Source organism: Pinus tabuliformis, chromosome 8 (genome assembly GCF_031772625.1).
Source record: "Pinus tabuliformis cultivar Carrire ecotype Pingquan chromosome 8, CPIR1, whole genome shotgun sequence".
Lineage (NCBI taxonomy): Eukaryota > Viridiplantae > Streptophyta > Pinopsida > Pinales > Pinaceae > Pinus > Pinus tabuliformis.
In genome coordinates this window covers 744637798-744653562 of record NC_142294.1, presented here as the reverse complement: position 1 = coordinate 744653562, position 15765 = coordinate 744637798, and the positions used below count along the sequence as shown (strand labels likewise).

Sequence of the window (15765 nt, the reverse complement as noted above, 5' to 3'; positions counted from 1 at the left end):
AAAGTATTTACACAAAGCTATTTATGAGAAGGAAATGTTGGCAATACTACATGCACTTAGGAAATGATGACCCTACCTAATGGGAAGACACTTCAAAGTAAAAATGGATCATGATACTCTTAAATACTTTTTAGAACAAAGATTATCTACAGAAGACAAACAAAAATGGGTCACAAAGATGTTGGTTTATGACTTTGAAATCATATAAAAAAAAGGGAAGCAAAATGTTGTGGCAGATGCACTCTCAAGAAAGGATGAGGATGTGGAAGCATTTCTTTGTGTCATTGCTATTACCCAACCAGATTGGATAAACAAAGAAAAGGATGAATGGAAGAATGACAAAGAAGTGTGGGCATTCATTCAAAAGATACAACAAGATCCCAGTACATCTAATACATTTAACTGGAAAAATGATTCGTTATGGTACAAGGATTGCTTATATCTATGTCAGAATTCCCAACTCAAACAAAATATTCTTATGGAATTGCACACTTCTCCCTTAGGAGAGCACTCAAGATTTTTAAAAACATACCACCGGGTTAAGGAGTTTTTTTGGGATGGCCTTAAATCTGATATTCAAAAGTTTGTGGCGGAATGTTTGGTTTGCCAACAAAATAAAGTTGAAACAATTAAGAACCCTAGTCTATTAAAACCTTTATCCATTCCAAGTCAATGCTGGGAGAAGGTTTCAATAGATTTCATCACAGGTTTAGCCGAGTCCGAAGGAAAGAGTGTCATCATGGTGGTAGTTGACAGACTTACCAAGTATGCACGCTTTTGTGCATTATTTCATCCATTTAAAGCAGTATAGTTTCTACTTCATTTATTGAAACAATTCAAAAGTTACATGGAAACCCAAAGATTATTGTAAGCAACAAAGATCCCATTTTCACTCGAAATTTGGGTAGAATTATTTTCTTGTCTTGGTACTCAGTTAGGTCATAGTTCATCTTATCATCCTCAATCTGATGGGAAAACTGAGATAGTAAACAAATGTTTGGAAGGATATATTCGTTTCTTTGTATCTGATAAATAGACACAATGGATCAAATGGTTTCCTTTGGCTAAATGGTGGTATAACACTTCCTTCCATAGTGCATAAAAAATGACCCCATTTATGGCACTTTATGGATATCACCCACTGTCCATCACGTCATATTTAAGAGAAAATTATAAGGTTCAAGCAGTGGAAGATCACATCGAGCATCAACAACAAGTTATCCAACTCTTAAAGGATAACTTATGACTACAACCATATAAACAAATGTCCCTCAAGCAAGCTAAGAAGGATAATAAATTATCACCAAAGTATTATGGTCTGTACAATGTGTTGCAAAAGATTAATACTATGGCATACAAATTGGAGCTTTTTGCAGCTTCTTGAGTGCACCTAGTTTTCCATGTTTCATGCTTAAAGAAGGATATTGGTGACAAGCTCCCAATTAAAACAATATTGCCAGAACTTGACGAGGAAGGAAAAATCATATTGGAACCTAAAGAAGTCACAGAAACAAGAACTTGACAATTGCAAAATAGATCAATTTCGGAGTATCTTGTTAAGTGGAAGAACTTACCCGTTGAAGATTCCACATGGGAGGATGAGAATTTTATACAAAAGCATCCAGAACTACTCAAGCATTGAGGACAACACTTTTTTGAAGGAGAGGGGCATGTTAGGTCCCTATAAAACTAGTGATTCCCCCATTACTATTGTCATTGTAGCCCTTATTGTTATTGTTGTGCCCCTATTGTCCCTGTATTGTTATTATTGTACCCCATAGAAGCCCAGTATTGTTATTGTTGTGCCCTTATATTATTATTGTTATGTTGACTTTGATTAAATTGTGGCCCCTTAGACTCCTATATATAGAAAGGAGGTTTAATCATTTGTATCATCCAAGATTTGTTCATTTGTGTAATGTAAAGGAGGTTCCCCCCTCGAAGCGACTGAATTATAAGGTGTTGATCTTTCTTTCCTATCTTTTTGTGAGCTCGTTTCATAACACTGAGGCAGAGTCATAATCTCCACCACCATCTCATAAGCAAAGGCAGTTTACCTAATGTACCCACCATCCATAGAAGGAGAGACACGCTTATTTAGTAGAGACTCATTTCAGGAGACATTGAAAGGAACAAACCTTTTAGATGTGGATATTGAACTACTCGGTATGAAGCCAGTTTTGATGGGAAGGTATGTATTGATCTTACTAGTGTTCCTTAGCTTGTATTGTATTAGGTGGATGTTTTTGTCTGCCCTGAAACATAGCTTGAATGATGGAATAAAAACCAACTAAAGAACACGCCCAGGAAACCCCTTTAACTATATCGGTTCGCCTCCTTTCTTTTTTATAGAAACCCAGCTAAGCGCAGTTAATTCATGCACAAAAGTACGAAAAGAGTAACCAACACTTTGAACTCCATATATGGAACGTATCCATTAGCAGGGATAGCTGACTAAACTTACCCATAATAAGAAATGGGGATAGAGGTAAAAACAGTGGTTTCACCGGTTGAATTTGTTTACACTGCATATAAAGCAACAGTTCTAGATCATCCAACATCAGCAACATACTAGGTGGTAGTGTTAGGGGGTTAGCTAAAATGCTTTATTCGACCATTGATCCAAGCATGATTTGAGAACATAACTTGATGGGAAAAAAGTATATATTTGCATCAAGACCAAATTATATATCGAGACTGAGACCAAGTAGTAAGAGGAATAAAGGCAACAAAGTAGTCATGCTAATGTGGAGGGGTTTTGCACATCCTAGCATGTTCAACAAATGATTTAGTATATCCACTCAATTCGAGCTACTCCCTTGGTTTTCCTCCATCGCACATCTGGAAGAACACAATTATGATCCTCTTGTTCTCGCCAGCTACACAACTGTGATCCTCTATTCTCGCCAGCTACACAACTGTGATCCTCCATTCTCGCCAGCTTCTATTTAGTTGACGCCACAACAGACACTGTAGCAACATGTATTCACAGGTGGCAACTTCAGGGACTAATAAATGCCAAGAAAAAGCTTATCGATCACAACAGGAAGGAGGTACCGATTCCCGCATAGACAATACCCGGGAGCTAGCATTTTATACTTGTAGACTAATACTAGCATTAGTTTACAACTCCGAAATATGAATGTCAAAAACCTAAAATAATATATGCTTTCAGGCTCTCGGCTTTAGGAAGAGGCCAAATAAGACTATGAAATAAATTAGCATATAGTCAGCAAAGAGTATAGTAGAGAAAAGGTTGAGAAGTTACTAACTCCTAACACGAATTATTGCTTTGCCACCAATTCTAATTACTATAATCCCATGCAAGAAGACAAAAACTAATAACATGTTGTGAGGTTGTAAAGTGTATAAACCTCTATAATCTAAACATCACGTCAATTAATGAGAATCTCATATATCAATTTGATGTATTATTAAATTATAACTTCCAAATTAAATTATTTTATGTCAACACATGAGGCAATCTTAAAATATATATAGAGTATATGAAAACTTTGAGGCAGTCTTAAAATATTTATGGAGTATATGAAAATGTGAAGATGTTATTATCCACTCAATTGGAATATTCTTGAATCCGCTTTGGGAGTATGTGATTCTTTTATTGACTTATTTTAAATCAGCTTTAAAAAAATTGTGAAATAAATTTTTGGTCTTGATAATGAACTACACTTGTTGGTTTGAAACACTTCTATAATTTCTACCGAAAATTTTTACTTAAATAAACTTCAAAAAGGCGATGGTGGGATTCACGAGTGTCCCTAAATTATGGTTTAATTGACATAAAGGTTGTGGTCGGGTTGAACTATCGGAGCCCTAGCTCGTTTGCTTGCGAACCATTGTCTTGATGGCGGTGACATGGAATGAGCTTACCCTCTCTGACTTCGTCTTAGGTAGGGACTCCGTAGATTATGCCATACCGTGTTGACACGGATTGAATAAGTTGGTCTAAAATCATGGAATTCAACTCTTTTTTATTTGGATCCATCCATTTTCAGGGCAGGTTCCGTGGGTACGCATGTTTATACCTATTCACGCTGACTAATTCCCTTCATTGCCAGTCGGAGAGGCAGAGAAGCATTATCCATCCAACGAAATGGAAAAACTCCATCTCTGCTGGGTTCCCTCCATATCGCCTTGTATTAATCCAATACCCTCTTCGAGTTAACAGAGGCCAAGTGAAATTTCGATGGCTAATATTGAGGGATCGTCACTCTGTATTTCGGAGCTACCGGATGAGGTGATCGAGTTAATTCTTGCTTCTCTTCCCGTTACAGACCTTTTGAATGCAGCCCTGGTTTGCAAGGAATGGCACTCCTTCATCGTTTCCAGCCATTTGCTACGCGCACTCTCGTATTCCATTAACACATCCAAGCCCTGGCTATTTGTTCTGGGGCAATCAAAAAACCTCTGCTCTGCCAAAAATCGAGTAATAGGATTCGATCCGCTGGCCTGGAGGTGGAATCATATGAGTCTGCCTTCATTAATCGATTCCAAGAAATTAGAAGAGCCTTGCAGTGTTATGGTGAATGTTGAGGAAGGGTATGGGATTTTATTCTACCTCGCAGGGCGCCGTATTAACTACAAATTGAGTTTTCTAAATCCAAAAAGTAGATGGGAGGAGAGCCCTCCCATGAGCTGTTGGAGGCATCAACATCCCCTGCTCTGCTACCTGGGAGGTCCCACCCATAATCATATCTTTGTTATTGGAGGAGTCTCTGACTTTGAAGGAGATGAAATCGATCCATTATGCGCGGAGATGCTCGATTTGAATTCACGTGTGTGGGAGTCGTTGGATCCGCTGCCATACCAATTCAAAAGGGGCGTCTCCTCCACATGGATCGCCTCTGCTGTTTTGGATGACAGAATTTACCTGCTGGAAAAATATAGCGGAGATTGCTGTTATTTTGATTTGCAAAGGAAGCGCTGGGGATTTGTGGGGAAGCTCACGCCGCCTCCTCCTTCATCTTCTTTTGTGGATGAGGAGGGCGGATTGGTCCTAGTGTCGAGCAGCTCCAAGAAGGATTTGGTTGTGGGTGGATTGAGGCGAGACGATGGTGGGTTGAGTTTCAGACTGTGGAACTTCAATAATATTGTAAACAATGAGGCCGCCAATGTTGAGTGCACAGAGATGGATCGGATGCCATCGCACATGTTTAATTTGGTCACTGGAAAAGAGGAGGAGGAATGCGGGGAGGTTAGAGTGAAATGCAAGGGCATGGGAGATGTGATATACATTTACAGTGATCGGAGAGATTATGTGTGTGTTTGTGATGTAGGTGATCGTGCGGGACAACAAGTGTGGAGGATGTTGCCAAATGACAACGGTGGAATATTTGTTAACACAAATAATTGTAATTACAGTGGCAGGTTCAAGTTTGTGTGTTCAACCGTCACTCTCAATCAAATTTCGCTGTAGGTGGGGCATCCACGCGGAAGGGTGTTAGTTTACTTTTAAGTGTTTTTAATTTTTATTTTGAAAACAATAAGACGATGTGAGATGGACAACTTGTTCATGTCCGTCGTCAAAGCCAAGGAACATGTGTAAATTCATATTTGGTTAGAATGGATATTGTCACATTTACAAAGTGTGTTTTGAAATAATTTTGTTTTTAATTCTATGTTTTTATTGGTTAGCTGTATTACATTCCATATGCTTTACATAAATGGGGAGGATTTTATTTTTTTACAATTTGGGTAAAAAAAAAATTATTAACAACATAATGCATATGTTTTAATTAATATTAAAATTAATATATATATAAATATAAAAAACAATATATATATATATATATATATATCTCGTAATGTTTTTAATTAATATTAAACTAAAGTATATATAAATTCAAAAAGTAATTTACTATTTTTGGGGTTTTTTTAGATATGATTATTTTAAGGTTATCTCTAAATGTTATTTGAATTAGATAGTTGTGGGTCTAGATTTAAGTTGACTAATTATATAAATAATTTTATAATGAATAAATGTTTTATGTTGGGAAATGTTACGGGAAAGAGCACATGAGTAATATGGACTTCTTGTTATTCTCATAAATTGTTAAGTGATTAACATATTGTGGACCTTGCCAAATCTTTCTCCCAAAGATCCTAGGAGAATGTTGTCACTAAGGGAAATGGCATAATTGGAGAGAAATATTACGCTGAGTGGGAAATAAACTTAGCTAGAGAGAAACCCTAAGTTGTGTAAAAAGTTTAAGAAAAGCACAACATGAGAGAAAAGACGCTCTTAAGAGGAAAAAGGAAGCCTTTTTTCCCTAATTAAAAAGAAAAAAAAAAAAACTTGGGTAAAGCAAAAGGATGCAAACCTTAAAAGAAGGATGATGTTAGAAAAATATGTTGAGAAGAAAAACATTAAATACCACTAAAGGAATATAGCAAGGGGTTATTTTTCCAGGGGAAACGAAGTCTGAGCTCGGGGGAGTTGTTGGTGAGAAACTCGTTTGTTGGGAGGAACGTGCTCTCTCCCATAGTTTTCTCAGAAAATATTTTCCGGTAAAATAAACTATGATTGTGTTTATGCTTTCATGGAATGGATTGAAAGTATATATATTAATTAACTCATATAATATCTGAAAGTAGGCTAGTAGAATTTATTTACTAGTATATACTAGGAGACACATACAAACATAAATGAAAAATGCTTCTTAGATGATGCTTGTAGGAGATATATACTATTATTTTATGTTTTCTTAAATGTAGAAGGGTTATGGATATTATCCATTGATCCAATACTATTTCAATATGTAAGGTATAGGAATATCAAATACATGTATAATTCTAACTAAGTTGAGTAGAGACATAATTTTTATGACTATTATTGAAAGTACACAAATCTATAGTTAGCTAATGCTAGAGAGTAATATTACAATGGTCTTTTGAAAAGGCTAGTCATAGTACATTCATAATTTTTATGATCGATTCCATGCTATGGAAACTACTTGTACGCATGAATAAATATGTCCAATTATTAAGCATTGAGTCCTTAGTGGGAAAGATTATTAGTGTCTACTAAATCGATTGAAACAAAGATAACTTTGTTATGCGGTAGATAGGCTCGGTTTTAGTCTGGAAATTATCAAGAATATTCCATAAGAATAAGTAAAGACTGTGAATTTTATTTAGAAACTTAAAGAGATTTGTTGGGTAAGGAAACATGGAATAAAATAGAATGTTCCTAAGTCATGTGTCATACATATATTTTAAAACATAGTGAATGATAATAAACATGAACAACATCAATCCTTAACTCAAAAACCCAAATGCATACTAATGGGGAAAACAGACTAAGGGACTTATAGTCACCTTGTATACATCTTTTAAATTGAACCGAAACTTAATGTGGCATGATCCTCATTGTTAATTAGTAAGTAGATGATATCTAACAGAAACCGTGGTTGCAAAGAAGAGAAAATGAAGGGTGCCGAGAGTAAAATCCCCATATCTATAACACAAGAGTTCTAACCCAACATTAGAGAAATGTTTCTTAAATTATATTTCACTAAGTAAGCTACTTAGCAATGCTTTTACATATGCATAAAGAACTATTATGGACGAGGGAGTTTAAAGCAAACGAAAAGAATGAATGATGTAGATAAACCATAAATTTTATTGTGTAATAAGATTCATATCAAGCATACTGGGCAAATTGAGTCTAAGGTACCATTAAAGTATATTTCAATACTATAGTTTAACTGAAAGCAACCAGAAAACTTATTGAAGTACATTAAACCAGTTTAGTATAGATATAGAAGAATATATATATATATATATATATATATAGAGAGAGAGAGAGAGAGAGAGAGAGAGAGAGCGCTCAGCCAAGGTACATATTGTTTAAAAACATATTTACAAATTTGTATCCTCTATCCATCCATAAACAAAATACTTAAATTTTCATCTAAAACGAAATGTTCTCTTACTTGAAATGTTTGCTTCTTGGAAATCTAAACTATTTGTAATTGACTATATTCTTATTATTCCCATTTTCCATAATTTAATATTGTTAGTCACTTTGCATTTAAACAAGGTAATAGAAAACAACTACCACTCAAATTTACTTGAGGTTTAACACTCCATAAGTCACAATGATTGATTTTGAAGAAAGCTACTATTAATATTGGAGAGAAATGTAGACAAGGTATGACATTTACTACGATAGCTCGAGTTAAATAGTTGAATGATCTACGATTTCAACTACCCTTTTCATATGATTATTGATATGAAAATATGGCAAAACTAACAGGTGCAACAATAAAAATAGTAGAAGAAAATAGATTTTTATTGATCACAATGAAGACTATTTGTAATTGGTATTGCATTCTTATTTTTCACATTTTCTATCATTCAACACTATTACATTGTCACTTTCTATTCATATTTTTTTATTTCATCATTTATCATTATTCAAGTTATTAATAGTATTTATCATCTCAACAAATTGAAGTAAGTGAGCAAATTTAATATTAAAATGACCAGATTAATCTTAAATATATTTAGCATTTTTAAAATGATTAAAATAATCATATGTTCAACAAATTTTGTGTGATCACGCACGACCGAAACCAGCATAGATCCATCTTAACCTTGGATCTATCAAGTATTTAGAGGGATCAAATCTCTTGATGTGCAAACTTTTCCTCATGTTTTGCACTCGGAAAAGAGATTTGCACCTTGAGAGGTTTGATACCTCTAGGCACTTGATAAATTTGGGTTTAAGATGGATCTAGGCTGGTATATTGTATATTAGCACAACCACATTTAAGCATTAGGAAATGTGGTTGATATGCGCTAATAAATGTCATTTTTATACGTGGATTGGCATTTAAAAGGAGGAATGTTGCCAATTGGTATATATCAACAACATTGACTAATGTGTAAATGTGGTTGTGGTACTTGAAAACCAATGTGTACGGGGTGGATTTCATGTTCGTGGTTGACCATGGTTAAAGAGAGTTGATGAGTTTGATCATCCGCCTCTAACAAAGTTGACCAACATTGAAGAAGTTTGATGTAACAATGTATTATTGTTACAATGATTGAACAATGTATTATTGTTACAATGATCGAACATTGGTACATTAATGTTGGTCATTATTACATTGTTACATTAATGTTGCATAAATATTGATCATGATTGATTGTTACATTGATCTAACATTGCCACATTAATGTTGATCATTATTACATTGTTACGTTAATATTATATAAGTATTGATCATGGTTGATCATTATCAATCATTATAGATAATAATTGTTGTTACATTAATATTAATAATAATATTATAAAAAATGATTACATTAATAATTACATATTAAAAATTAGAAAATTTTTACTTTATAATATATATTAATTTTAAAATTTTATTAAAAACAAAAAAATTGAAAAATATTTTTTTAATATATATGAAAATACAAAATTTAATAATAAAAATATATATCCAAAAAAATATCTATATTTTGAAATATGCAATTCATGATAATGCTAAAATGACATATATTACCAAGAAAAATTTAAACTTAATCGCAATATTTTTAATAAAACACATAATATATGTGCGCGTGTTTTGAATAAATTTTATTCTTAAAAAAATATGGAGTACCGTGAAAAATTCCATTTCAAAAGTTATTTAAGGATTTAGATGAATAATAAAATAATAATAATAATGTTCAATAATTTATATTATAAATAAATTAGATATTGTCTCATTTTAATTTAATTGTTTTAAAAATTATTTAACTTTTTATCAAGATATGGTAGTGAAGGTAATACTCCATTTCTCTTGCTTTGCAATATTAATCATTTATTTTTCTAATTATATTTGTTCTTTATAATTTTATTTGGATTTTAGTGCATTTTTTTTATTTTAATGTACTCGATATCTTAAATATTATGTGTATTATTTAATGGGAGAATATTAATAGAGAAATAACATTTAAGCAAATTGAAAGGTACCTTATTTATTTTTTTGGCAACATCATAATATATATTGGTTTACAATGTGTTATTATTAATGTTATTTTTACAATATTTTTGTGTAAAAATTAATGGATCAAATTAATTTTTTTATATTATTTTTTTAATTAATGTATTAAATTATTTTACATTATAATATAGTTAAAATGGATGTATTTATCATTTCATATTATATTATTGCTAAAATTTTTGTAGTTATTTGATTATTTTTATTCATTTTTTATGGTGGCTAAAATCAACCTACTTTATTATTTTGAATTACATTATTGTTAAAATTGCTCTAATTACATGATTTCTCTAAATCATTTCACCATATTATTGGGTAAGTGGTATGATTCATGAAATCAGTACAACTTACTTTTTTGTTATTTAAAAGGAACTTTTGAATGCATAAATGGAATCAAAGCCCTAAAAAACCTCTAAGGCACTTCATTTTTGCAAATTAAGCAATTTAAATTCATGTTTTTTTATAAATATCTACTAGATTTTAGACAAAATTTATTAGTAGAAATGTCTAGAAAATGATCATTTTGTTTATATATATTTATATATATCTATCTATATATATATATATAAACAAAATGACCATTTTCTAGATATATATATATATATATATATATATATATATATATATATATATTCCAAGGGTCTTTTATTTATATTATAAAAATTGTATAGATTATATAAGAATTATGTTATTAAAAGTTTTTCATATTGTAAAATAACAAATATTTAAACAATTAAATTGTACAAATTTGATAATTAATATAAATATTCAATAAAATATTGGATTCAAAGAGCGATGAAATTACGAGTACTAGTATGGATTCATCTTAACTACATATCTAGAAAGTATATCATTTTCCATTGTTTAAATTGCAATTTTGAAAGCCTAAATAGATTCAGCCTCTTGAAAATGTTATTGGTCAATCTTGTCATTCCAACAAATATTTGTTAGATTTCATACAACAACATTGACCAAAAAAAAATGTACTAGAAAATGGGCCATTATAGAATAGTGAGACTATCTAAACTGTTTTAACTGTAATATTTTATTTTTTTCAATTGCTTTATGATATATGTTCATAGCTTTGTTTATTTAATCATATATATAGATGACTTTGAAATATTTTATCTATGACTCATATTAATTTTTTATCATTAATAATACTTTTTAAATGTTGCATACTAATTTTATATTGATAATGGAATGAATTATCTTTCTTATTATTCTTCTTAAGAAATAATAAAATTTATTTGCTTCAAATACATTTTTATTATTATCTATATATATATATATATATATATATATATATATATATATATATATATATATATATATATAAACTTTTTCTATATATATACGAAATTGATCTTTGAATAAATTAGTTACTTAGTATAGATATTCAAATAGTTTATTTAAGTGTTGTATTGAAATAATTTTAAAAATCATATGAATTATACATCTTACCCACAGTGAAAAGTGAAACATAATTTTATATTACTTCATATAGATATTGAAATATAAGTGAAAGTAAAATATTTTTACCACACCACTTTTATATCAAACATATATAGATAAGACAAGTGTGAATTCCACATTGAACACAAATACAAACAGAATCACACCTCACCCTTATATCAAATTGTAAAATAAACCTTTTCAGTACAAAAATATGATTACCATGTGAAATTAACTCAAAATATTTAAGTTAACTCAAAATATTTAAGTTACAACTTACAAAGTTTGAAAACCAACTTACATAAAACACTCATTAATAAAAACGGTTTTTTAATCCGTTAACTTCTTTGTTTCTTTGGGTGATTTTATAATTTAATAATAATACTTAATTATCTTAAACTTATATTATTTTTATATATGAATTTAAATATTTTTTTAACTTTTAAATTAAGAAAATTGTATTATCAACCATGAAAATTATAATTAAAAAAATTAATTTAAAAAATAATAATAAAATGAAATCAATATAATTTACTCTTTATATAAAAAAATTATTTTTCATTAATTTTTTTTAATATTATTTTCCATCATCATTATTCTCTTCAAAAATGTTTATATCCCTCCACATTATTTTCCATTATAATTATGCTCTTCAAAAATGTTTATCTCCCTTCACCTTGAAAGTGGCTAATGAAGGTCATCTTGGAACTTGCTAATAAGGCTATTGGACCCATCCATCCGGTGCTGCTTCTAATCGAAGGGTAGTTTATAGTGTACCTCCCAAGGTCTATTTGTTCAAGTGGGTAAGTGGAACAAACAAGCAAGGTAGAAGGCTCTCACTGCCACAAGATTTTAAAGTATTGGCAAAAATAACTTTTAAAAAAATTTAATTTTATGAATTTTTTTATTTTAAATTATATATTTATATATATAAGTAAGCTAAATTTAAATTTAAATTAACAAAAAAATTCACAATTCTCCAAAAATAACTTATATCCTAAACTTCTCCTTATAAAATTTGAGTCTATAATTTAATGTGACTAAAACACATACCATAAACCTCATAAGTTAAAGCCTGAAACTACTCATCACTATTACCACTCAGATTTTCATAATGCATGAGATAAGTGAACTTCTCCTTATAAAATTTGAGTCTATAATTTAATGTGACTAAAACACATACCATAAACCTCATAAGTTAAAGCCTAAAACTACTCATCACTATTACCACTCAGATTTTCATAATGCATGAGATAAGTGAGATTACACATTTAGTATTATCTCATCCTTCCCATTTAAATGGATATCGTCCACGCTTCTGCATTAGAAGTATTTGGTATTTGTACGGAGACTATTGATTTTCGATTTCAAAATAGTTTATTATTTTTTATTAAAATGTATTTTATTTGATTGTTGTTATATATATATAAAGAGAGGAAATTTAAAATTAGCGAAAGAAGTAAAAGGGGATAAGGTATTTAGAGAAATTAAAAAGTCACCAATAAAAATTAGTTTTTTTCTAATCTTTATGTTTAGGTTTTTTTTCTAATCTTTATGTTTTTTGTTTTTTTATTTTATCTGAAAGATCTAGGTTTGTGTAATACATATATTTTATAAGATATTTATTAATATTTAATGGATTTTTTTAATGTTTTATGAATCGATATGTTATGTTATGTCACAAGTTTATGGAGTGATAATTAGAAAATAAAGTTCCTAAGTTAACAAGAATATTATTTAGTTCTAGTATTTTTAGTAGTTGTATTTAATGGTTATTTTTATTCTAAATTAAAAATTAGTGTGATTAAGTCCGCAAGGGGTAGTTCAAGTTCAAGTGGCAATGGCCGTGGAAATGAAGTCTCATGGAACCAGAAATCTTGGGTTCGATTCTTGTGCTACCCTCCCCAGAAATGGGGTGAATAACGGACATGTAAAAACTCAAAAATGAGAGGGTCCTACCAAGCTTACAGAACAAAAAAAAAAAAAGTGTGATTAAAATTGAGACATGTTTGAAGATTGAAAAATGATATTACAAATGGTGTTATCTAAGCATGTCATGTTTTGGAGTTTTTGGCCATATTCTAGCCATTTTGTTTTGGCCAATTAATCTTTGTTCTTTAAAATGGGGTTTTTACTGAATTTATGGATTCGATGCCCTGAAAACACTAAGGTCACTCAGATTGTGGAGTGTTTACAACTCAAACTTGTGAATCCAATAGATCTCTATCAAATTCTAGACGATATTGAATGGAAATGTAAAACACTTCAAAACATAGAACCAAAACGTAGAACATACACACTATGACATTACAAAGGTGTTGTCTAAATATGCTACTATTAGTCATGATTGGTAATGGATTCAAGGTTTCTATTTCAAATAAATCACAATTTTAACCAACTCAAAAAAATGGTGCTCCCAATAGCACCACTTTTTAAAATGAAGCTTAATTTTGGTGTTTTTAATCCAAAGATCCATATTTTTTTTGCCTTAAGTTTTTTTTTAGAATAAGATTACATGAAAATTTCAAGGGTCTATATTGCCTTGTCATTAGGAAAACCCTATCACATCCAAAAATGTACTTGTTTAAGAGAGGCATAGGACAAAACACTAACAATAAAGTCAAAATACAAAATGGACAAAACACTAACCATAAATTCAAAATACAAAATGGATAGAGTAGTAGTCGAGCCTTTGAGGCTATGAGAGAAAGACAAAGAAATAGAAAAATGGTAAACCAAAGACATAATAAGTGTGAGCAAACTGTGAAGAAGGGTCAAAATTTGTTGCTATAACTTGGATCAACTCCTTGTTATTGTCAGGTGAGCAACCAATAGTAGGGGGAGGCTAAGTTTCTTCTCAATGCGTTCCAATCAATGGTCCAACTATGTAATGTGTTATTGCAGATGTTCCATGGATAGTAGCATATCCTCTATGTTTTCATGTCAATCCATTAAAACTTTGCGAAATGAGAATTTCATGTGTCAATACAAGTCCATCGTATACCTATCTTAGTTGAGTGCTCTGTATCAAGCACCTATTGGTTGAGTGCTTTGTATCAAGCACCTAATCAACCAAATTTATCATTGTTGGCTACTTCCCTTTTGGTGGGTGTAAATTTTTCCTAAATAAGATATAAGGTGAATTCCTAGAAGTTGTTAAGTTTTCAATTCTAAACCACATTGATGACTTAATATATTATTAAGTTATTCATTAAATTTTATAAAAAGTTATATTAAAATTTGTTTATTTATTTTTAGAAAATATACATTAAAAATTTTGCAATAAATATTTCAATCAAATAACCTAATTCCTCATTAAAAGGAAATTATCTTTTAATAGTAAACTATTAAAAATTTAAAATCTCAATTAAATGAATTGTCTTATTACACAAAGTATATTTTTATAAAATTTTAATGAGAAATTTCATTAATTTCCTCTATTATACTATTAATACGAATATTTTTACAAAGCACTAGGCCAAGGTTATATTTAATCAATTTTCTTAATATTATATTTACTTCTGTGTATATTTTTATTTTTAATATTATAATTATTATGAATAAAGTTATTTTGTAATATAAAAATAAATCAAATTTATTTTCAAAATTATCATAATTATAATTTCATTTAATTAATAAAAATAGGAAAAATAATATTTCAATGAATATTATTTGTTAGAAAAATAAAAACTTAAATCATCGAAGTTTGAAAAATAATCCAATCATCCAAAAAGAAAAAGAGAAGCAAACTAGACTTTTCAAAATTTCAACTTAGCCAAAATCTTTGATCAATTCATTCGTGTATGTTGGAATTAATGCTTACATTCCATATTTAAGAAGTTGGTTTGTGATGGTTGAGAAATTCTCTCAACCTCTCTATCTAATTTAGAAATAAGTTGGATCTCAAAAACTCTATTTAATAGAGTAATATGAATGTAATCGTGTGTGTGTGAGTGTCTTTGCACATACACCATTTGTGCATAATATATGATTGAGTGTTTGTGATTGTGTGATTTTAGCTGTTTCTATCATGGTATCAGAGCACAGGATCAGAGGCCTGTGTATTGTGAGTCTAAATCCTTGAAAAATAAGAGTGAAAATTGATTTCCTATGTTAATTTATTTGTTTTTCGTACGCCTGTGCAGTCGACGATGCGTTTCTTGCGATTCTCGTATCTGCCTTTTCATTGAAAGGAAAAAGCATTTTGAATGTTGCCGCTTGCATACCAGGCGTCCTGTTTTTTGATTCCCCACATATTTGGTACCATCATCAAAATTCATGAATTGCCGTAGCC

General features: G+C 30.3%; 1 protein-coding gene across 1 annotated transcript; it reads left to right on the top strand.

The window, feature by feature from the left end:
• The first annotated feature begins 4207 nt into the window (after positions 1 to 4207).
• Positions 4208 to 5437, top strand: LOC149237735 (F-box/kelch-repeat protein At3g24760-like). The gene has a single exon (XM_089369374.1). The coding sequence runs from the start codon at positions 4208 to 4210 to the stop codon at positions 5435 to 5437; it is 1230 nt and encodes a 409-aa protein (XP_089225500.1).
• The last annotated feature ends 10328 nt before the right edge of the window (positions 5438 to 15765 follow it).

What these genes read in the sequence shown, in the direction of transcription:
- LOC149237735 (XM_089369374.1), top strand. Translation starts at nt 4,208, where the DNA reads ATGGCTAATATTGAGGGATCGTCACTCTGTATTTCGGAGCTACCGGAT.